Consider the following 24,985-nt stretch of genomic DNA (forward strand, 5'->3'; position numbering starts at 1 on the left):
TTGATCTCTGGAAAAAGAAACCAAAAAAAGGAAAGACATTCTTCTAATCAAGATAGAAGGAAGAAGGCGGAACAAGTGATGCGCTCTTCACATTAGATACTTAATATTTCTTTAGAAAAGGACACCAAAATCCCTGGTAGTAGACAACAGTGTTCAAGTGGAAAAATTAAGAAAGAGGGGATAAGACTGACAACATTTAAAAAATCTTGTTTACAGGGAGCTTTTATGAAATGGTTGCCATCTCTGTGCTAGAAAGAAGTTTCTCAGAAAAGGAAGGAAACTGGTGCCTCCTGTAAGGAGGAGCACTTTTGCACAGGCTTGTAAGCTTTGCCTTCTGCCCAGCCAGAGCCTCTGCTCTACTGGCAGTGCTGCTGGGGAGTTCACTAGTGCTATATCAATAGCCCATTCCTTGTCTTTCTTCTGAAACCATTCCAGATGGAGAGGAGACGAGGACATCATTGGGAACTGCAGCGCAATGTGACACAGAGTATCTTAAAGAATATTCCTAACAACGTTATCTATGTTAAAGCATTTCTGAAAATCCTCTGATTTGGCTAAAATGGAAGATGGAATTGGTGGAAAGTTTTTTATATATTCTGGATATAATGATACATTTTTCTTTCTCTGTAAGTGCAATTTTTTTAAGGTCAGAAACCTAATATCAATTATCATATAATGCAAGCAAATTCCAAATATCTAAAATTCTAGCATTCCATTCCCTTAGTTATTATTTGACTTCTCAGAAATTTCTGCACTGGCAATATTTCATGAAACAGCTCCCACTGCTTAATTAAAAAGGAATCCTTTTAATTTTGAATTATGATATGGAGGACCATGAGGCTTTCTGAAAACAAGTCATTAAATGCACAATAATTCTGCTGCTTGAAAGGCTGATCTTATTATAAATAGTAGCAAATTAGCCAGCAACTTTAGATGGCCATGTGAGAAAAGTAAAAGAAGGTGACTCTATGGCTTATGTGTATTTTTAGCTGCACCTTTCTGTTATTTTATATATACCATATCCAAGAAGTAAAAACTGTAAAATAAATTGCAGAAACATATGATGGAATCTGGAGCTGTAGACTAATGAGCTAAATGTCATACTTAATTGACTGTCTCCCTGCAAGACCTTGTAGAACATATTGCTTGATATATGTCTGATATTCCATAAGGTCCTCACAGGTCCTGTGCCCTGGGAGTTTTCCAGGTATTGTTGTTGAGGGAGGTCATAGACAGGGGCAAAGGGTTAGAGAACTATAGCTGTTTTAGATTCAGGTATAAAATACAGGATAATCCTGTATTTTAAAAAGCCATGAAGGATTTCCTTGGTAATATTTCATAAAAATAAAACTATTCCTCAAATGTTTCAGATTTGGTGCAAGTGGGTTACATGTAGTTGGGAAGTTTTATGAGCATCCTCTCAGAATTAGTTCTTCTCTCACTTGTGTAGTCTTCACTGCAGATGAGGGTGTCCGAAACCCATGCAAAACATATTTCTGTGTCACGGTCTGCTGCTGCTGCTCCTCACAGAGCTAAGCTTAATAATCATTCACCTGTGGCCACTGAGTCCAGTGAGCAATGGTGCACAGCAAGTTCCTCAAGAGGTATCATAAAGAAAGAGACTAAATTGTGGACTCATTTGGCCAGGACTTTGGCTGGAATAAACTAAAATAATGCCTCAAAACCAATGGCCTGTACTTATTTTCACAAAAATGACTCAGAGCTTAGATCAGAATGCCAGATCTTCCTAGTGAATTATACTGACAATGGTAATAAATGAGAGCTCTATCTGCTCCATGGAAGGCAATAACAAGAAAATAAATCTCTTGTCTAGCACAGATTGAGATATTGCTAGTAAATTTCATTCAAACTTTGACAACATGCAGCTTCACTTTGAACCAGCAAATTTAAGCTTAGATGTAGAAGCAACCCAACTAAGGACTTCTGCCACATCAAGTGAACCTTATCCAAGGTCAAGCTGTTTATGCTACTGAAAGGAAAACTTGTCGTTTTTGTAACACATAAATTACATGGTAGTAACTGAGGATGTGGGGGCTGAAATGCACAATTGCATTCTTTCCATGGCTCTTATAATATACTCTACCCTCAGGATTTTGTGCAAGTACTCTGTAGGGAATGAAAGGCTAAAGGTCATGTGAGTGTATAATGTTTGGGGATGGTGCAAGAAATCAAATATTTCCTTAGAGAATTCTTTTTAATTAATCAAATGAAATATGTTTGTAATATCTCCAGTGCTGAACGCTTTTGATGTTTTATTCAAAAAAGCCACACAATGTCTCTAGGTTACAGTAAAGGCACAATAACTCATTCAGAGGCTTAGAACCATGGGATGGAAGAAAACAAATATAATAGGGTATTTTTATCCCTCACAGAAAACTACATCCACAACATAATATTGGTTCATTAATTCAGCTGTGGTGGTACAAGACTGGAGCATGATTTAAGCAGAAAAGATTCTGTTCCTCAGAAAGTAAGGCAAGCAGAAAACAAAACAGGACAGGGACACCGTTGTAAAGAAGAGATTTTGTGTGGTTGAGTGTCTGTGGATGGGTACACAACATACAATGAGGCATGGGCACAGTGCCTTCAGCAAGGCATGTGATCACCTGTACTATTTAATAACTAGCACAGACTCTGTCATGGGGCTGACCCTGCCAGTGGGTATTCTCATGTTCTGGGCACCACTCCCCACAGACAGTTTGGTTGCAGCTTCCCTGTTTTTGTTAACAAAACAGGGAAGAACCAAAGCCATACTGCATGAGGAGGCCTTGGGGCCAGAGGTGGCTCCTGGCTCACTTTGTGTACAGGTGCACAGGGGGCTGTGAGGGGCTTCAAGGTCAGGCAGCACCTTTGCCCATGGGACATAGCATTCCTTTGGGGAAGGCTCTTCCATGACCCTTTTTAAGTGTGTCGTTTGTAAAGCTTCACTATTTACCATTCTTGAATGGTGAAAATATCCCTTTCATCTACCTCTTCCTGATAATCCTTTTTTATGCTAATAACAGAGATTGGAAATACAGCATTCTGGCACCTTTGTGAATTTGTGCAGAGTCCCGTCTTCAACAAGATTTCTGGAAGTTGTGAACCACACGTCACCAGAAACTGTACATGTATTTAAAATCAGATTATGTAAGTCTTGCTATTCACTTTCCCCTCTGCTGTTGTTGAATGCTCTAGAAAGCATCTCCAGTCAGGCAACAAAAAACTTCTCTGACCATCAAACCTCTCTCATGTTTGGATTCCATTTGCTAATGCACATATGTAACTGAAATAATTATTTATTATTTCCAAGTGGGCCGTTGTCAGACCCACTTTGTCAATGGCAATAAAAGGTTTATAGGCAGATTCAGAAGATTGTTACTAACCATAAATAAAGGCATTTGTGCAATGGTTTTGGTCACACTGTTCTAAGGCTGTTATGCCAAAATCCTTTTGGGATGTACCAGTGACTGGCTTAAGTGTTTTACTTGCTGCCAAGAAATTCTCCTTCTATGATTTTAATATGCAGTGGGGGAGTGCCAGTGTGTTTGTTGCTGGGTAACCTAAGAGGCAAACTACTACATTTTCAATCAGATTACCGTTTTAGCTACCCCCATGAGCTCCTGTCTGGGCTCGAAACCTCCCTTTGCAGGCCATTTTCTAATTGCTAATGTTGAGTTTCTCCAGCAGTCTTTTTTCTGATGGTTTTGGCCCAAATTCCAGCCATGTCCTTACCAGAACTCAGTCAGCACTGCAAAGTCTCTGTGTTAACCATCTATCTGCCTTAAAGCATCCTCATATGCTAACAAATTTCCTTCCTTTTGGAACCTTCTCCTTATGTATTTGCATCTTTCCTTTATTTTCACACAGAATTCAGTCCTCTGCCTAGGCAGAACATTTACAAGTCCACATCCCATACAGTGAAATGTTTTCCTTCTTCTCTTTTGGAAGAGGAAGTTCATAGTAAGACTCCATTTTTTTCACTGATATGAAGTTTTGACACTGATCTGGGTATCCAGCACTATGTTGTCACTGCCCCAAAGGTATCTTGTAATGTAGTTTCTTCTCCTACCAAACACCCTACAGAGATATAGGAATCACCAGAAGGACCAGCTGTTCAAGGGTACTGTTTTGTGCCCAAGATTTCACCCAGAAAAATTTGGCTTCTAGTTTTGGCTTGATGATTGGCCTGCCAAAATTATTAATTATTTGGCTGGGGAATACCTCAAGGAGGAAATTGGAGGACCTGGCAAGCAAGAGATAAGAATAATATGCTGCAAATACTATTTTTTTCATCCAGTGAAAAATGCAAGATGCTCTAAATTAAATACATCATCTTGAGATCTTTTTCACTGAGTTGTCAAATGCAGAAAGTGTCAAGCTATGAAAGAAAAGAAAGAAAAGGAAATGAAGGTTAGTAGTGCCTGACTTTTCCTGCAAAAGTTTGGGTAAGGCAGAAGGGAGCTGTCTCTCAGCAAGTGAGCACACTGGACATCTCTCTAATCATACTGGTCCTAGAAGTAGTTGGATGAGATCCCAGAATGGAAACTTGGCATTTGCCTAAAAGCTGGAGACAATGGAAGCTGTTCCTTCTGCCACGGATAAGAAATGGGTTGTATCTGTTGGCCCCAGTTCATAAGGGTGGACTAGTAGCTGGAAATCACTGACCAGGAAACAGGCTTCTCCTGAGGAGCGGGAAGATCTTCAAGGGCTTACGCACAGCAATGAGTGCTCTGTTGTTGTTTCTGTCTTTTATCTACAGATATACCCCAGGTGCTGTTTATGCCACCTTTTCCGTGAGAGGGAAACAGTCAGAGGCAGCATGATCTGCTTGTGCACATCGTTGTTATTGGTGATAATATGTACAGGACAAAAGAGGGGACATGCTGAGGAGGAGATGCTTCTATGATAAATGGGCTGATGAAAAATGAAACAGGTGCTTCAGTGAGGTGCAGACTGCAGAGCTGGGGCAAAAGTGAGCCACTGATACTCTCAGAGAGTGCTCAAAAAGTTCCTTTCTCCATAGGTCACTTGCAGGCCCAGTGTGAATTACAGGGGTTTAACCTATGAAATTACTTCTGATGCAGTTTGGGGATGATACTTTTGCTTTATAAGGGATTATGTCGGATGCCTAAATTTAGACAGGGTAGCTTCAACCACTATGCTACCTAGAGCATTTCTCAGTTCCCATTGTGGCCTTGGCTGAGCTTCACTTCAGTGTGAGACCCAGGCTAGGTCACACAGCCCCTGTGATACAGCTGCCATGGGACATAAGCCAGGGCCTGTAACCCAGGATAGGAGTGGATAGCAATGGATAGTGCCGTGGAGCGACTTGGATAGTATCTTGGTAGATGATACACCCCAGCAACTCACTGTACCTCAGGCAAATTCAGAATTTTGGAAAATCTGAGACATTTCCATGGGGGAGGGCTAGCCTGGAATGATGACCTTAGCAAATACCATTGGTTTGTCTTGGTTGCCCTCCAGGAAATGTTTATTTACCCAGGCTTTTCCTGAAGAGATCTGTTGTGTAGAACATCCTCATTGAGGGATGGGGCATTGCAGTTCAATGAATTTTTGCAACCTACACGTTTGTGATAATATGTGCTCTTAAAAAGGAAGTGACATCAACATCGCACTTCTTTCTAATTAGTCTTACCACAATTGTTGGATGTAGCATGCATGATGCCATTGTAGAAAGAGGTTGCACCTTTCCTATTCAGGCAGGGTCACTGCATTCTGTGGCAGTCAACCAGTTTGTTTCTCTTGTTTTTTTACATGGAGGATACCCCAAGAAAGAACAAAACATTCATAGACTGGGAAATATGGGAATGAAGAAACCCAAAACAAAATCCACTGGGGCAGCAGTACCCAGGCAGCAGTACCCCTGCACCTTTCAGTGCTCGACCCGTCCCACGTAGGGGTCAGTTTCACTTGGTTCTCTCAGCTCCTGCCTGCCAGGGGGCTGCTGTCTCCCAGTTTGGTGCTCCTTGGTTAGAGGAGTCACTGTCTTTGTTTGGCAGGCTTCATCAGATGATGAAGCCTGAATACTGGTTAGTTTAATGCCAAATTTGACTTAAGATAGAGAATGGAGCAGCATAGGAGACAGCTTGAGGGAAAGGCTGGGCTGCCTGCTGCACGTTCAACAAGACATTTTTAGGAGTGCTTCCTACATTCAAAATACCCTATAAAAAGCAATACATAAAAGCAATAACACTGGTTTCGTTTGCAAAATCTACCTGCCTTATCAAGGCAGATACAACCCTGTAAAACTGAAAGCACCCAGTACTGTATCCCTTAGTGGCAGGTGATTTCATCACCAGTGCAGGCACTGGGACTCCTTTGCCTGAGAGAGCCACTTCTGCACAAACTGTGCTCCCGGCTGGCAAAGGCACAGGCAATGCTGGCTGTGCTGTGTGGACCACCAGCAAGAGGCAGCAGGTTTGGGAAGCAGCTGAGCTCAGTGGTGGGAGAGGGGCCATGACAGAAGAGCTGCTGTAGCCAAATCCCTGGGATGCTTATAGTCTATTGTGACTTTTCAGTGACCCCCTTTCCCACCAGTTGCTCCTTATGCACCACTCACATGATTTCTTATTTAAAAAATAATCACATTATCAGGGTCTTTGAAGCAGACTATAGCTGGCTTGTGTCTCTGGCCCCAAACATAAATTCTTTCTGCCTTCCTAAAACGTGTACAGTCACTGTGCAAGCGTGCAGGAGTGTGAGCAGGCTGGGAGCAGCGTGCAGTGGCAAAAAAGGGGTGAACAACTCCTACCATCAACCATGGGCTTGGGCTGGGAGCTCTTCAGCCGCAGCGAGGGCCTGAAGCGGGTTCGGTCGTTGAAGCTCCAGCTCTTCTGGACTTTGGTTGGGCTGCCCTCGGTGGCAATGTCAGCACTTGGGGACCGGCGATCTCCGACTGAAGATTGCCTGTTTTTTATACTTTGACCTCGTGGGCTGGCCATCCGGACCCGCTCCTTGAAACTTAGCTTTTGGCTGTGAGAGACAGAAATATATTTTATTTCATAGTTACTTCAATCCATTTCTTTTTTCTATTGTATGATTCTTGAAAATGTGTAAAAAATCTCACTGGTATGAATCTGTTTCTTAAACACTTTTATTTTCATTGAATATATTTAATTTGTGAATGGAACTGATTTGATGTAATTGTTTTTTGATAGAAGCATTAGCATTGCCAGTCTATCATACAGTACAGAATAACCTTCTAAAGGAAATTAAAAATAACAAATAGAAACAATTTCACCCAATTATTATACATTAATCTCTGGGATGTTTTTTCTATTCCTTGAACTTGAATGTTTGTTTCCATCTTAGTCAGCCAAGTTCAGTGCATTTCTGGCAGTATCTTCAGATACACAAAATCAAAATTTATTTTATTGTTACTGCATGCCATGTAGTATTGTCTGGTTTGAGATTTTTTTAGCAGGCAAAAAATACTGTTAGTGTATATTCATGCTTTTGCAGGATGTGGCACTTCCAACAATTCATATGCATGATTAGTGATCACTCATATCCAGAATTCCTTGTTAGAGCACTTACTTGGACAAGACAAAATCAAAATTAATCAAATATCCAAGAAACAGCATGATGACTGATTAATGGAAATGTAATGATACGCTGTGTGCTCCCTAAAGTCATTGCTGAAGATTTAGCTGGGAGCTGACCCTGTGCAGGTGGTACTGGACAGGTAACAGAGCCCAGCCAAGCTCATGACTGTGTCTGCTGCATCAATGGTGATGCTTTGGTCTTATGGTTGACCAGTTGTAAGGGGTTTTTTTTCCACCCCGCTGTGCCTGTAATCATCTCCCCCAGCCAGCTAAATGTGGGTTTTATAGATTTTCTATTTTCTGGTGCTTAAATTACCTTTGTCCAAAAGTATCTGATGAACATCTTATGGTCACTGTGACTAGCTACCTAGGCTTTTTAATTATTTAACATTTTGGCCTTTGTTTGTCCCTTCCTGTAGCACAAGACACAAAGGGCAAACAGAGGAAGAGTCTGATACCAAGGTCTGGAAACCTTCTTTTATAAGCAAGGTAAAATTCAATTGGTTGAGCAGGGGAATGGTCACCTTGATCAGTGGTCCTGTTCTTTCAAGAGAGGAGATGATGAGGGCAATGCAGTGTCTGTTCATGGTATGGTGTTTCTGGGACTTGCAGTCCTGCTGCCCTGGTGTAGGCTTTGCAGGGGGTCTTTTGAAACACCTTTACCAATGACTGTCTACCTGAAAATTATGGTGGTTCTTGAAGTTAAGACACTCTCTAGTGCTCTCAAGGTCTTTGAATTTAATTTCAGCATGCCCATAAGATGTTTTGAACAGGAACAGATCCTGCAGATAATTAGCTAATGCTAAGATGGACTATGTGGTTCTTAGGTGTTTAACCTACTGCACTCTGAAAATACAGTGTTAATATGTAATTATATGAAATGGAAAGTAGTTATAAACCTGTGTGGCTGTGAAATGTTGAGATAAACATATCTTTGTCCATGCATAGCAAAGCATAGCATTTCAGTCTGAGTACAAACATCCCTGAGAGCAGAAAGGATGCAGTTTGTTGCAGGCAAAACACATGCTGGGATGCTTATAATGTGATAGTTTTCAAGAATACTGAAAAATGAGCACATTGATAGAAAGATTATTAGATAAATTTATTTCTATATGGCATGTTGGATTACTTGAAAGAATACCTTTACTATAATTTCTTAATGTAATCCCTTTCTTTTCTTGCCCAAATAAGCAATTGTTGAAATAAATACATCACAGGGATGAAAATGTTATCTATTTCCATTGTAAATTGTTACCCAATGCTGTAGCATAAGCAATACAAAAGACCCAGAGAACCTAATATTTGAAAGAAAAGTGTTCCAGAATTTAGTTTTAAATACAAATTACATTTCAAGACTGAATTATATTTCAGCTCAGGAATCTTTTGTATTTCATAGTCATGAAAATATAAACTGTAAAATATTTATTAACCACATTATTGCATGGTCATATTATACAGAATAAGGAAGAGAATCAAAACTGACTTATTGTTATAGATATTATTCCTACAAGTGTCCCCCTTTTTTTTAACACCCCTTATGGCTCAGATTGTACTTGCTATTGAAAAATGAAGTCAATGATGCTTTTTTTTTTTTTTAAACATTAGAGTTAAAAAGTTTCTGGACAGCTCTCTTCCTGCTGCACTAATAAAAATAAAAGGAAAATGGGTAAAATAGCCATAAAAACTTATCTATATAGGTCATATTTTTTAATAATCACATTAACTTCAAAATAAAAATGAAAATTTAAAATCAAAGTCAAAACACCACATGTGTTGTTCTGTCAATTAATTTGTACTAAGGACAGCAGTGGCTGACTTTAAATGATTGGTAGACATGGTTATTTCATTTATAAGAGCTGAATGGTATACAATGACTACTTGAATATCTTTAGTCCTCCAAATCAAAGCAGTGAGGCAATGTTGAAAGGCACAGCAGGCATTTTGTCTGTACTACAGACATTTTTCAAAATTGCAATGCTGAGAATTAAAATATTAATGTAAACTGTAGAGCTTATGCTTAAAAACTCAAATCAAGTCTGCTTCGTAGCAATGACAATGTACTGGCATGCCAAGGGTCCATGAAGAGGGTACTGCATTGTGAAGAGAAACAGTCCCTGAAGGAAGGAGTGTTTGAAAACTCTCTTCTGCATCTTGAGATGCATACCCAAAGAGACTAGTTAGAGCAGTTCTTTGCTTGTTGGATCCCTGTTCCTATTTTGAGACTGGTGGGAAATGTTCCTGAAGTCACTGGGTCCTTCTCAGCACAGGCATAAATTGTGTGGCTGACAGTGGAGAAGAAAGGTTGAGAGAAGAAACCTTGTGCTTGGGAACACACTGTTTTGGGGCTCTTCTGTGTACGATAAATAACAGATCGTGAAGGAATAATTGAATCAGAGCACTTTGAGCATATCCTGACCAGGCTTTTCCTCAGAGCGAAAGTCCCTTTCCTTATAGGATAAAGCCTAACTCCTGGCTCTGGATTCTTTGTTGCAATAGCAGTAGAGACAGTGTTAAAATTGCAGAGTGAAGATAACGCACCATTCAAGCATCTTTGGACATTCTGCATTTCAATCAATAGCCAGTGACTCCTTTAGGGCCCTTTATGCTGATTTAATGCTGGTTGTATCAGTACTGGCTTATGTGTGCTAAACATCCTTCAAATCTTTCAGGTCCGAGCCTATTATATTTTTATCTTTCACCTTTTCTCCTCTCTTTTTACATGGTATCCAAAAGAAATCCCTTGAATCAATGTAAACCTGTTAATTATCATTGGATATTCATGCATCTCCATAAGTATTCACAAACTTGGTGTGTTTGTCCAAAAGGCAAAAACCATGAGAAAGAAAAAGGAAAATAAAATAGCACAAGTTCCTAAATCAAAACTAAATTACAATGATCTGAGAGATCCACAGCTGTCTCCAGTTATCTCTGCATTCCTTTAGATATGTGTCTGTCCATAATTTCTAGTACTTTATATGACTGATAATTTAGCCCAATTGGTTGACATTTTTCTTCCTATGACAGACTTCCCTGGCAATGGTAATCTCTTTGGACCTATCACTCCTCTATTCTTGCAGGTTGAAAGTTGTGGAATGTATTCTTATCGATAACACTCGAGCTTTGAAGCACCTTTTAGTGGAGGTCAATTGCAACTGGCAGCTATAGAAAAGGAAGCAAATGACTTTTCTGTATTTGTCTGCCTTCTGAGAGGTGAGTTGTAGGATCTTGTGACTCATTCCTCCCATTTCATGCCCAAGGCACTCACTTCCCTAGGATAGCAAATGACTTTCTAATTTTTACTTCTTCGTTTACAAATTCTGCCTTTGCCACCTTTGATCTATGAAGGAATGGGTGTGTAGGGACACTAGAGGTCACTGTAGCTTCACTGCAGAGGGAACGATCACTTTTTCCTGGTCCAAATGACTACTCTGGATAAGAATTTTAACTGACAAATGCAAGCAAACCTTTGCTCTCTCTGTCTTCTACGGACCATCTCCCTATGCTTTATTAACTGAGCATCTCTTTCCTTCCCAGTCCCACTCCCCCATTTTTCTGCCACCTTCCTAGATTTCTGGTCAAGTTAAAACTTCTGCTCTGCCTCAGTCTCAGACCTGCAGCACTACTGCTAGCTACTAGCCATAATTTCACCTTGTTTTTCAGCTTTTCATACTGAGCCAATTGGTGGAAGCAAGAATAGGAAGAAATTGAAATGAATCAGAAATAAATGGAGGGTCTGAGGGTGAGGAAGAAGGCTTTGTGTCTTGAGACAGAAGCTAAAACTGCCAAAAATTATCACCTATGGCAAACAACAGCAAACAAATGTACACGCCAATTTTCAGCAGTTAGCTACCTGTAAATACAGGTGTTGGTTCTTACTGAGCCTACAAATATTTTTACTGAAATTAAGCTAAGTTGAGCAAATGCAAATGCAATGGATAATAGTGTGAGATCTAAAGTTCAAAGACTTCACCACCAGTCTCATGCTAGGACCACAAACTCAAGAAATTTAGTGTTGTATCTCATACATTCAATAAGCAAGAATTTCAGGCCACAGTATATTATAGTTCAATTGTCAAACAGAAAAACTAAATAGGGTGTTTGTGCATTTTTTCCTTTTCCCAAATAATTTCTAAATGAAGAGAAACTATTTTGATCCTAATTTCCTGTAATCAGTTTGTACTTATACTGTCTTTTACATTATTTTTAAAAAGTAAGAAAAAAATGCAATCAGCTTGAGATATGAATCTGGCTTCTTCCAGTAAGATTCATCTATCTAGGAATTACCATTTTTGGTAAGACACACAATTTCCAGAGAATTCAGCTGAAGCAGATGCTTGCTTTCACATGCATTCCTCTACCTTCCAGCACAGGATGCAGGCACATCATCCACAAGATGTGTCCAAGGGGATTCTTCTCAAGAACAATTGCACATTTTGACTGTAGTAATTGCCTAGCATGCTACAGCTTAACATTCTCCACTAATAATTAGATGGAGAAATCAACTGCCACGGACATAAAAATCCTCTTGGACTTGGGGAAATGGCTTTATCAAAATACTCAACCCCAGTTTTAGATCTCCACAGGGTAATGCATTCAAAAAGTTGAAGTCTCAGGCAGAGAAGGGGAATGGGGCTTCGTAAAACTGCGGTGTGCTGTGCACTGCAATTGTCTGGCTGGATGAGTTGGTGTTGCTGCCATTGTGTTAATGGCATTGCAGGCAACAAGCAAAAAGGGATTTACAAGCACTTAAAAATAAATAGGAAACATCATCTGGAGAAGTAAGGAACTTCAAAGCACTAAGGAGGGGAAGTGAATGAATCATGCACCTGATGTTAGTTGGCATTCTCAAACATCATGTGAATAGGAGGATGCTGAATACCTATGTTTCCGAGGGGTGTACATCCTGAAGAGCTTCTGTTTATTACTACAAAGCTTACTAGGAGTGAGGGGAGATAGAGGACTCTGTTACTAAGCATTCCAGTGCTGGGTAAGGGGTTAGATTTTCCACCTCAAGTTAGATTATGCATAATTGGCAATTTCTTTTTTATATGGTGCATGCAGAGTTGTTTACATGAAATCTACTTTTAGAAACAGATATGGTAAAGGAGGTGAAAGAATTCCATAACATAATTTACTTGTTTCCCTCGGAATAGGGCTGATTTTTCCGCTGAAGATCTTATACTGTCAAAACTGCTCCTTATTGCACCAGAGAGAATTGTCTGAATAGGGAATGCATATTCAGCCTCATGAGTTACAAGACTAAATGGGTGACATTCATCCTTTGCAGACACCCAGTGCATGTCCTACACACAGTTTAAGACTGATTATGCTCTCCGTATGTGACAAGATTCATCAGTCTTGATCTAGTTTCCTGCACAGGAACTATTTCAGCCAAGTTGTATAACAGAACAGAGATAAATGTTTGTTTTCAGGGTGTGCATTTGCAGATATTAAGAATTTAAGATATAGTCTTTTACAATAACTTTCACAACTCTGGAACTGATTTATAGAAATATCTCATTTGTAGCCTGGATACACCAGAGAGGTTGTCTACCAATACTTTGATAAATGATTAATTAGAATACTTGTGCGTAAAATTTTAGGAAATGCAACATACATACTTTTATTAAAATCAATCTGAAGCTGCAGCCTCATAAGCACAGCTCTCTCAACTCAAATGCATAGCAACATTTAGTCACCTAATGAAAGACTGCAGGTTTATACATGAAAAAACACAAGAATTAATTTCTGTAAATATAAGCCAATTTGGTAGGAAAGAAGATAATGAACTTTTCCCTAATACAATACAAGTTTTTCTTCACTGTTCTTAGAAGGGAATGTAGAGCAAAGAACATGTTCAGAATTCAATCCAACATACTGCTTGTGCAAACACATCTTCATTTAAAGAGTGAAACAAGAAGAGTCTTAGTTCACATAGCATCCCATGCAAGTCACTTAGCATCACAGTAAGAAACGAGTTAAATAGGCAAGGACAGGTATCTCAAAGTACATTGCAGCAGTTTGCATTTAAGTCTTTGCCACAAAAGACCACATACACCACATGTATTTTCAGTGATGCAAACATACAGTGATATATCAGCATAAGAGCAATAAATAGCCACTGAAAAAACACACCTTTTTTTAAAGGCACTGAGTGGTCTGTAGGGTTTTTACAGTAGAACTTGGTCTTAGAAGTTAACTAGTTCATTTTTACATATACGCTAATTTGAAGTAGTGCATGTATTAATTGTTTCTGAAGGAGCAAATATCTTCCACTCAGTGAAAATAAAGTGAATAAATCTTGCTAAATTGTTGACGTCTTTTAAAGCCACAATTGTTATTTTCAATAGGGAGAAAATAGTATGGTTTTGACAGCTGGGTGTTTGGATTTTTGGTTTTTTTTTTTTTTCAAATCTAGTTTCCAGTTATTGTAAGTAAAATTGTCTCTCTTAGTACTTGCTGGTACAACTGGGAATAACCTCTCCCCTCTGCACAAATCCCAGCTTTAGAGGGATGTACTCATTTACTGTCAACTTCTGTGTCACCTTTAAAAAAGTCAATTTTAAATGCTGCTGTCAAAAGACTAGGAAAATACAGCTGGTGAGTGCAAGAAGTTTGGATCAGACTGTAATAATTTAATGAGATCAATGTGTTGCTAGCAAACCTGTGGAGGTAATGTATGTAAAAAGTCCCAGAACTGACAGAGCAAATCCTGTCCCCTTGAGTTACAGTGACACTAACAGCAGTTACATGTGCTTGGAGGAAAAGGTCGGAGTCAGGTGCCAGAGGAGCAGTCTGGGAAGTGGAATGGGACATGGGTAATTGATATGAAGACTGAATAACCCAGAAGCATTTGTGAACCACAGTACACCTCGGGGCTGGATGTATTTCAGGGGCTGGTGTGTCATCAACACTTTTTTCCTTGGCTTTTCAGCGTTTTCTTCAGTGAGGTAAAGTCTGCTATTCTCTGAGCATGCTGATACCACAGTGCCAGCTGCCAAACACCCGCTGATTCCAATCTCTAATGAGTTTTTGAGATAGAGTCATTTATAGCCACTGAAGCCTTTCCTGTCCCTAAGGATTTGGGCCATCAGTACAGCAAAGACCAGCATTTTCTCCCGCTGCCTTAGGACATGCCTCTCCAGAGCTTTGTTTACCCAGCGAGGATAGCCCTGCCAAGGCTTGCTGCTGCCAGCTGGAGGCAGTCGGTGCTCAGCCAGGACCTAGGCTGGGTGGAAGCCCACCTGCACTCTGGGCTGACAGCAGTGGGGCTTTCTTCAGCAGAGGTACCAGTCTGGCTCCTCTGCTTGAACTGGGCCATGGGGGATTGCAAGCCATGCACCCAGGAGGAGGTGAGACTGCAGTGCTGCTTTCCCCCCACCTCCTATGTCCCAAAATGCTCTTAGAAAGGGGATGACAGAAACGTTAGAAAATGTGGAGACATGGCACTGAGGAAGCCATGAGGATGCTCCTGCAGAGCAAAGGTGACATCCGACCAGACCCATCAAAGGGTCCTCCCCGCAATGGAGGGTTGGTGGACTTCTTCACATTGCCAAATTAAACTATATGTCTCTAACTTCCACTGCAATTCCTGCATTGATTTTACAGCAGAAGCGGGGGATGTGTCCTTGTCCAGGAGCTGGGTCTGGGGAGACTGATCCACTGGCTGCTCTGTCACTGTTCAAACTGAGCCTCTCAAAGCTACAGCATGTTAGACGTGCCAAAAATTGCCATTTTTCCCGTAGAAAAACTGGGACAAAGAAGCAAATTTCAGCAGTATATAAGTTTAAAAAGATCCAATTTGTGATTATTATCCATCAATGATTGCAGTTCATTGAACACACTGTACAGAACCCAAGACATCTAAAAGCCATTAGGAAACAGCAATTTCACAGATAAAAGAAATAAAAGAAACTACAAACCTGCTAGAAGATTCCCCTTGTTCTTTTCTTCAGGTGAGGGAGTGGGAGGGAAAAACATACTTGTTATGCAGATAGTAATCACATTACTCAGTTACAGATGATGTTATGTGTATGATAAACATAAATGGATATGTTAATTGGTGCACAACACACACATTGCATTGCAACCACAAAAACATTCAAGCAAGACTCATAATTACAATGCTTCTGGAAAAGAAACTTTTCAGGTTTTTTAACACATGCATAACATGCTTAGTACATACCACTGCAGACTGAGTTGGCAAAGCACTTAGGCAAAATGCATTGCTGACACATATATAACAGAAAGCTGTAGTTTCTTATTAGATAAGTTATTTCTGGTAAATAAAAAGGTTCAATTTTAGCACAGCAATATGCTTATTTAGAATAAGGAGTAGATGCACTTTTGAGGCACAGTCATATTTTAGAATATTTTATGTGGGATACAGCTTCATTATTTATGTAATTTTCTATCCATCCATTTATACTAATGTTGCTTTCAGCCTGTTTGTATATGTAAAATATCAATACTTCATGTAACTTTTAATCTAAAAGCTCCTTTTAGTGTGGAGCAGTTTGGAATTAGAATTATGGTAATGGATTACTTACGGCTCTGTTCTTGTCAACTCTTTGAAATTCAAAGATCAGCTTTGGATACCCAGCCAAACTTCTTTTTGGCTGAGCTTTTTGGCACACAATTACCTTTTTACTGTCATGTGGATGTTCATCACCCAGCTTTGAGAGAAACCACTAATTCTCTTGCACTGTCTGCAATTAACAACAGTTAAGATGCTTATCAGAGCTTTCCCATAAGGCTCTTAGCGCTCTGCTTTTTGATCTTTATCAAGTGTTTTTTTACTTCCTGACCTGTGCCCCGTATAGAATCAGTGAGCTTGCTGCCTTCTGCTAAACCTTTTACTGAATTATTGAAAAGTCTTGGGCTGCCAGTGCTCTGTGAATTCTCACCCAAACTAGGATATCAAATATTTCCTGTCTGCCAAACTGTGGCAACAGGTCTTTTGAGTCATCTTACATTGTCTGTATGTATGACTGCATGTATAGTTTGTCCTAAGGAAATACTGAATATATCAGAAGTTATGACAAAAAGGAGAAAATTCCCCAGTGCATTCATCTGCAAAATAGCACAAGGCACTCTTTCCTTGGAAAGGTAGATCAGCAGCTACAGCTTTATACAGAGGCACAGGCATAAACATACCGTTGAACCAAGGAACAAGCTCTGCATTAAACTTAATATTTTTCTCCTTGAGGATAATTTGGAATGAGGTGAATCATTAACCGTGATGCATGAGAGGGTTGTTGGGAAAATGTTTCTAATGCCTGTGCATTTCTAAGATAAATAACAATGATTTGTATTTGTTCCTAGGCTCCTACATGATATTGATCTGATTTGTTAGTTGAAATTTTTAATGAGAAGACTTAAGACAACAAACCAAGACGAAACAGACAAATACTAGCTCTCTATAAGCTTGAACACACATCAAAAACAACACCAGCTGCCATATTTGTACCTACTTTGTAGGGCTGCAGGTATGCAAGGCCTTCAAATGAGGCTTCCAGGTAGCAATGGAAACTGATTTCTCATCAGCAGCATAACTACGCCATACACACTACGTGCAGGATATACAGTAAAAAAAGAAAAAACAAGGCAAAAGGGAGTAGGGGATGAAACAAAAAATTGAAAAGCAGATTAGTGACTGATACAAGTTGTGTCTTTCTCTTATCATTCATAGCACTGATACATGCCTGAGGGGAGGAAGAATACTTTCATAATATCGCCAGGTGGCTGCCATGTTTGTTCGGCTGGCGTCGGTAGAATAAAACCGCCAGGAAGCCTGGTGTGGGGAAACAATAGAAAAGCACAAAGGAACCAAGAAAATGAAGTGACAATGCCACCGTACTGACTATGGAGCAAAGGGATTTTGCTCAGACCAGAATGTGCTTGGTTAGGCTGATTCAGGAAATATCAGTACAAACCTACCAAAACTTTTGTGAATTCCAGTACACCTTATGCAGTAAGATAAGACTTACTGGCTCCATGAAAGCACCAGAAGATATTCAGCACATAAAGGTGCTCAGAAAAGCGTTGCAGTGATTTATTTGTGACAAGTCTGTAGGGGACACCCACACAAACCTACAGTCTGACGTAAAGAAAATATGTCATAATATATTCTGCAAATCATAATGAAAACTAGGCAAAAAGCACTTAGAAGAAAAGAGAAGCATTCTCTGTGGTTTGAAACACTGAAATTATTCATTTTGTGTTTTTAAACATTTAACAAAAGTGAGTAACCAAAGCATAGCATTGAAAATGTGTCCATTGTTTAGATTTATAATGCATGTAGATAGTAAGATTAACCTTGATTCTACAAGCTGGGACATGTTCCCTGATGTCAGCATAACTATATTAATTTGTACTAGCTGAGCATCTGTGCTTCCTGTATACTGTCAACCATTAAATGTCATCTAGGTATTCTTTTATGGAATCTAATACCCTGTGTTTTCCTACTGTGTATCTCCCAGAAACACATCCAGTCTTCATTAACAGATGGAGAACCTGTTACTCACTTTGAAAATTGCTTCATTGGTTGATTATTCTTGTTGTCAAAAATTTCTGCATTATTTTTCATTTGAAACTCTTTGGTTTTGGCTTAAAGCCAGCGTTACTTGTTATGTTTCTGTCTACTACATTAAATGGTCCAGTAGGTTCCAAGACTTCCTCTCTGAGCTTCTGTGTTCAAATAATTCTCACACTAAATATTTCTTATAAGCTAAAGAAATTGAGAAAAGTATATCCATACTAAATATTTCACTTTTCTACAGCTATCTACAGGTAAAGGCTTTATCAAATAGTCTATCTGTGCCAACAGATGAGTTAGCACACACTAATTCTACAGTGTAACTGGTTAGAAAATAGACATTACCCTGATAAGCTGGAGACAATTAAAAAAACACCTGGGCACTGTTACAGGACCCAATGATATGCAGTTCAGACACATCCTGCATTTATGAACACGAAATTTTCTCCAGTCCATGATCCATTTTTCCAATATTTTATTTGCTTTCTCTGATATTTCAGTTTCACTTACAAACTGTAGATGCTGAGTTGATATGTAGCATATTAGTATGAGCATCATCATACACAGTGGTAGGATCAGTCTTCTCATTTTGTCTATGGTTCTGTATCTAAGGACTTTAATAAAACCAGGTGCAGTAACATACTGGGAACTTGTATGAAGCTCTTGACCCTGCTTTCCCAGACTTTCTCCTCTGGATTTCTCATGCTTGATCAAATCCTTGCCCGATTCACTAATACTGGGATAGAGACATCTTATAATTATCTGGATTCAGTTTCTAGATCAAGTTTTGTATTTATTGTATTAAAACATTTGGCAGTGATCCTTTCACACTAAAAGTCACCCAGATCATCCTCAGTTTTATTCCTGTGTGCCTGTTCTCATATTTCCTGCGCTGTCAGGCCTTGTACCTTCAGAAAATATCTCTACCAGCAATTTTATGTTAATTTCTGGATCACTGAAAGTGTTGAACCTGTAAATGAACATGTAAATGCTGAACAGCCTTCATCATGGGATCCCACAACAAATGTCTTCCTTTCACTGATTTTACTTCCTTCAATGATTTTACTTGCTGAGAGTCAATCTACAGAATCAGGCAGCTGGCTACTCCTAATCTATTTAGCATGCTGTCTTACTAATGTTTTGGTTAAGCTGTCATAAAATAATAATGAGACCTATATCCAAAACCTAAATCTATCATGTGTTTCCTCTGGCAACCAAACTTGAAAGAAGTAGACTAGAATATATGTGTTAGAAAATACGCCAAACAGTCATTTTAAACTAGATACAAAAGAAGTAGAATTATTTCTGTTAATTATTCTAAAAATATTAAATTTGAAATATTTAGAATTTAATAATAATTGAACAGTAATAATGGAAACATTTATTAACTTTAAAAATGCTTCAAAGACATTCTGACATCTATCTGTACTTAGCATGGAACTCTAGCATATTCATACTCAGCTCCTTTATTTGGATGTACTATTTAAAAAATAAAACCCAGCATACATGGCACACATAGAATACTTGGCATGGCAGGAAAATAAACTAGGACTCTAGTCCTAGTTTATTATTTCCTCCCTTTTTTTTTAAGTGCATCAAGTAGTGTAAAGCTTGGTGCAAAATGATTCTTTAGAGTATTTTATCAGTTTTAACTAGGACTGAAAGTTAAGGAAAAATTCAATGCAAAACATACCATGCTGCTTTTTGCTGATTTGCACCATCACATTAGAACAACTTCAGACAATTTCAGACAATTTTAAAACTGTTTGTGCCTACATTTCTAGCTTTTGAATTGACTCATAGTGAAAACAATTCTCTGGGCAGGACACTTTTCATCTTCACCAAGAATATCACTCACTGAAATACTCTAAACCCTGTAGTAGATGAAAAGTAGCTTAATATAGGCAAGAGCGCTGTGCTGTCAGTTGGGTTGTCTAGGGATCAATTGTCTTTTTCCAAACAGCTTTCTGACTGCAGGCATGCATTTGGCATCTTGCCTCTGTTTCTTTAACATGGATAGAAGAACAAAAACTACACGCAGAAATGCTGTGTGTCTTGTTATAGTTTGTCTTGATGACCTTAAAGGTCTTTTCCAAACTAAATGAATCTGTGATTCTGTACAGAATTACGGCAACAAATAGCAGTCTCTGAACACAGTAATTTCATTAAACTAACCAGTCTGTTAAATATTATTTCCACAAAACTTTCCAAATGGAAATAATAAGACTTGTTCCAATATGTACTTTAAATCACCTGTGATTATCTTTTTGGTGATTTCATATTTACCTGAATTAAACTTGCAGCTGGATTCCTTCTTTTCTCAAAGTGTTTCTGACGATGCTGTTCCTGCACTTTCAATGCAAATCCTGAGCCAAGGATGCCCTGCAATATCATTTTATCAATGTGTAGGTAGTCTTTGAACAAATATACATAATCAATTACAAAGATTTTGTGAAGACGTTACACCATATGGTTGCTTCAGACAACATATTTATGACCTGTGTATGACAGTAGAAGGCCCCTTTTCCTGGTGGAGCAGGAGATTTCTTACATAACATCTGTGGTGCTACCAATGACCACCCATTGCCTGGTTTTGTGCTACACTACGTTCCTGCAACTACCAAGGCCATAGAGATAGATATATATTTATAAAATCAAGCAGGGATATTCAGAGGAACTTGAGTCAAGAATGAGGAAATGACCACCTGACAGGTATGCCAGATATATATGGACATCAAAGTCCACATCTGCAGTACTTATTAGAACTTTTGTTATGAAAAAGCTAATTATGAAACTTCTCCTCTTTTAGCCTTTTACCTTTGAGTAAGATAAATTTGGTTCTAACTGAATAGATCCAAAAATTGAGGATGTTTTCCTTCTTGACTTGCAAGGAATGTAATACTTTTGCTGGGCATGTCTGCATTATAAGGAAGAATATTTCCACTTGATTCTTAATCAGGATAAAATACTATAAGATGTGCAAAAGTTTCCCATATACCTCTTCTTTTACAGAGAGATTCAGCACTGAAGTATTTATGAGGAAAACTAGTATCTGTACATAGATATGACATGAGGAACAAACGTTGTGGCATCTCTAATATGTCAGGGTATTCCTCTTTTCATTGTAGTGCTGCTAAGACTAGCTTTCTTGTTAGTGGTGACTAGGTGACAAAAGGAATTAATTACAGTAGATGTCAATAAATGTCAAGGATTCACAAACAGGTAATGGGTTATAATTATAATGCATTATAGTATGTCAAAGATACTGAAATACTCTTTGTAGCTAGAGTGAGAAATAAATGCAGTGCACCAGACAATTTAATTCTGTTGACAAATGCAGATTTTTAATCTTGGTTTATCTGTATGGTTGAAAACAAATGAAGTATTATAACATCCATGTTTTATAGTGATCTACAGATAAAAGTATATGAGTATTAAAATATAAAAAGACATTGCACTAGAAACAGTACAAAAAATATAAATGCCACTTCTTGGGTCATCTTTATTCAAAACTAATAAAAAAAAGGAGATTAATTAAAAAAAATGAGAATTTGTTTCTGAAGCTACACTATATTTTAGTCATTAGATAATTCCCATTTCCATTCATCTCTTGAACATTAATAGAAACATTAATAAACTGTAATGGTTATTTACAATTATTCACAGAAAATTATAGTTGCATCTTTTGCATTCAACAACATTAACCACTAGTTGATTTAAGGTCTTGTAATACTCTCTGTTGGTAGCTTGTATGACCATACAAAACATGCTATTAGAAATACTATTTTTTTACTATAATCTCAGTTAGAAAAACACATAATCTGCTTTTATTTTTGTTTTGTTTTGAAAAATTCGAAAGAAAAGCAATGTAAGTCACAATTCATAATAAAAGGAAGGATTTTCGACTTTACACAATGCTATGTAACCTAATTTAGGGTTATTTCCCAGTTTTGTCCATGCCAGAGAAACTTCCCAGAAATAAAGCAAGGACACCAAACCTTTTCTTTGGATTTCGGATATGACTTCACTAGTGTTGTTGCAGAGCAAAAAGCCTTAAAGAGTTGTTCTTCATGTAGACAGCTTCCTTCAGCTTTTAGTATCATAACAGCGGCAGGACCTACAGGAGTTTCTATTATTTTTTATTAATTTTATAGGCATACTCACCGCAGGTAGTGCAAAGAAAGAAATGCCAAGTAGAGCAAATCCCGCAGAAAGCAACCTTCCAAGCCAAGTAAGAGGAGTTTTGTCTCCATAGCCAATGGTTGTCAATGTGATCTAAAAAGAAATGAATGAACAACATGATTTACCAGAAGTCACTGACAGATTAGTTGCAGATTATTTACATTGCATGAAGCAGCACTTCCACTAATTAATCCAAGACATCTGAAACATATAGCTGTTTCTAAAAAAATGAACATAAATATACTAACATTGACACTTTTCTGTGAAAATGTAATACTGTTTATGACTAAATAAATAATAAATGTGAGAAAAAACCACCTAAATAAGCAGTAAGTTTAAAAAGAATGAAAAATTACCTTGATCTCAAATTTGAGGCAAATGGTAGGAAATATATAAATTGGGAAGAAAAAAAGTGTTCTTTTCCATAGAGGTGAAGATGTTTCCCCTATTTTCTACAGTAAAATCTAACTGTATGTATTTGTCTAACTAAACAAATATAAATTACATGGCGATAATGCTGGAAAAATATAAGAGGGAAGAAGTTGATGCCTGCAGATGTTATAAAGTCAAAAGAATTGCAAGAAGCAGCTGCATTTTCCGCAAACCCATCAGTACAATTTGAAGTGAATTATCTTCTGAAACACAAAAAACAATAATGAAAAGCTGTGAGGGACTTTAAGTAAAGTTTCTGGTCCTTTCCCCTTCCTCATGACAGGCTCAGATACACCTATGTCACTGCTGGCATGAAGGTCCAAAGGTCGCTACGCAGCAGCAGAGGCAGAGATACCTCGGGCTGTTGGACCATGTTAGCTCAGACCTACCTGTGGACAGGTCAAAGAGAAAGGGGAGGCAAGTTTCAGTGCAGGTGGGAGGGCTCATTGACCACTGGCCATGAGCAACGTGGCCACTGAGATAATGGTGCGTGGCTGGGGCTCACTGAGCGCATCTTGAAGGCAACAGATCAGTCTGAGGACTTTCCCTGATACCCAAGGAATTGCCCTTCAGGCTACTTGTTGCCCAGGAAGCACGGCAATCCCATAACTGGGGACTGGACTGGCAGAAGAGTTGTTTCTGTGTGCTTTCACAGAGTTCAGACCCATGCAGCTGCCTGGTGTGGGCAGCTGGAGAAGGTGTGGGCAGAGCAGAGGATTCCCGAGGGCTGGCTGGGAGGCTGCAGGGCGCGTGCTCAGCCAACGGCACACGATGTTAAAGGACAAAGATAGACAACAGTAGGCTGAATGCCAAGGACTCCAGGGCCTGTTATTAGGGAGAACATGTGCATGGAGAATTATTTTACATCGTGTACCAAATGTGGGCAAGTTCAGCCTCAGCAAATATTCTGGCAGCAACAGATTCTTCAGGAAATTGCCTTCTAGAGACATTATTTTGCTTCCAGCTTCCTCAAAGTTCATTCCTAGGCAAGACGGCCAAAACAATTCTATTTAATGTCAGGGTCACCACGGGACAAAAGAAGGAAAGTCTTTTGGAAGTAATTAGATTTCAACTATTTAGGACTCTGTAGATAGTAAACAGTGCTTTTAATTGCTCCCATTGTTGGGAACAAGCTGTGGGTGTAATTTACCCTGAGAAAGCCACAGGGACTAAGAAAGAGAGACAAATTCAGGCTGCAGCTGAAATTTCACGTGGTTATCAAGTCTCAAGCTTTGCAACACTAGCCTGGTCACAGACACACCACCTTGCATGCCTATCAGGTCTCACTCTTCCTTTTTCCTCTTCACTTTCCTGCCCTATCTTCTCTTCTGAGCCTCTTCTGGACTCTGGCAAGCCAATGCCACCCAGGAAGGGACAGAAAATGATCCACATTTCTGCGTGGTTTGTTTCTGCTGCTTTGGTCCGTTGTGTCAGCTCACAGACATGCCTAACAAGCTCCAGAGCCTGCACAAGGCAGCGAGAGACTGAGATGGAGTAAAAAGGAGGAAGGAACATGGGAATGCAGCTCTCTCTTTTCTGGCAGAGATGAGTTGGTGCAGCCATGGTCTTGGCCTGGCAGAGGGGATTGATTTGTTTGTTGAAGAAGATAATCACAGCTCTTCACATCAGAGGGCAACTGCAGAACAGTTTGAGGCTATTAAGAGCCCAAGAGGAATGAAACACTTGAACAAATGAATCCCAGAATAAAAGTTCCTCAAAATTTGTTTCCAGGCCAGTTATTGAAAAGCAGTTTGGAGCTCTGGAATGAGCCTGCTTTCTTGGCTTCCATCCAGCTCCCTATCTCTGCCAGTCGCTGGAAAGTACAGAGATATCTCCTGTCTGGGCAGATGAGAGGGAAACAGAACCAAGCATCATCTGCATATTAATGATATTGCCACCGAACTGTATTCCAAAGAAGTCAGAGATAAACTCCAACCTTTGGGACCTGACATCTGAGAGCAATCCAAAACCGTGAGCAGTCACACAGAGTTTATCTCTGAAATTTCTCCAAAGAAAATTACAAGACCCTATTAAGCCTTTCCCTCAATTCTTCTAGGTACTAAGGACTTAATGGTATCAGTGTGTGATTAAGAATATCAATGGCTTCTTTCTCACTCTGAGCTATTTTATCTCAGGATGGTCTTCACAAGAGTGTATAGGTGTCAGCACCGTGATGTAATGTCTTACTCAACACCGAGCAAAGGGGTTTGAGCTTCATTTTATACTGCTCTCACAACACAACTAAGAAAATGTTTTCTGGACAACT

At 39.1% G+C, this 24,985-nt stretch overlaps 1 protein-coding gene across 5 annotated transcripts in view; it reads right to left on the reverse strand.

Annotated features, from left to right (window-relative positions):
- KCNQ5 (potassium voltage-gated channel subfamily Q member 5) overlaps positions 1–24,985 on the reverse strand; it is a 281,577-nt gene that overhangs the window by 20,514 nt on the left and 236,078 nt on the right. For 3 of the 5 annotated variants that reach the window (XM_041410571.1, XM_041410575.1, XM_041410574.1), the window contains exons 6-11: positions 22,270–22,380; positions 20,392–20,487; positions 17,042–17,136; positions 15,491–15,517; positions 12,448–12,504; positions 6,776–6,996 (exon numbers count right to left, since the gene is read on the reverse strand). In XM_041410571.1, the coding sequence (XP_041266505.1) occupies positions 6,776–6,996; positions 12,448–12,504; positions 15,491–15,517; positions 17,042–17,136; positions 20,392–20,487; positions 22,270–22,380 (607 nt within the window). The remainder of the gene's footprint in view (positions 1–6,775; positions 6,997–12,447; positions 12,505–15,490; positions 15,518–17,041; positions 17,137–20,391; positions 20,488–22,269; positions 22,381–24,985) is intronic. The other 2 variants (XM_041410572.1, XM_041410573.1) reach the window with 2 other exon arrangements.

Source organism: Onychostruthus taczanowskii, unplaced genomic scaffold (genome assembly GCF_017590055.1).
Source record: "Onychostruthus taczanowskii isolate IOZ18803 unplaced genomic scaffold, ASM1759005v1 scaffold33, whole genome shotgun sequence".
In the NCBI taxonomy this organism is placed as follows: domain Eukaryota; kingdom Metazoa; phylum Chordata; class Aves; order Passeriformes; family Passeridae; genus Onychostruthus; species Onychostruthus taczanowskii.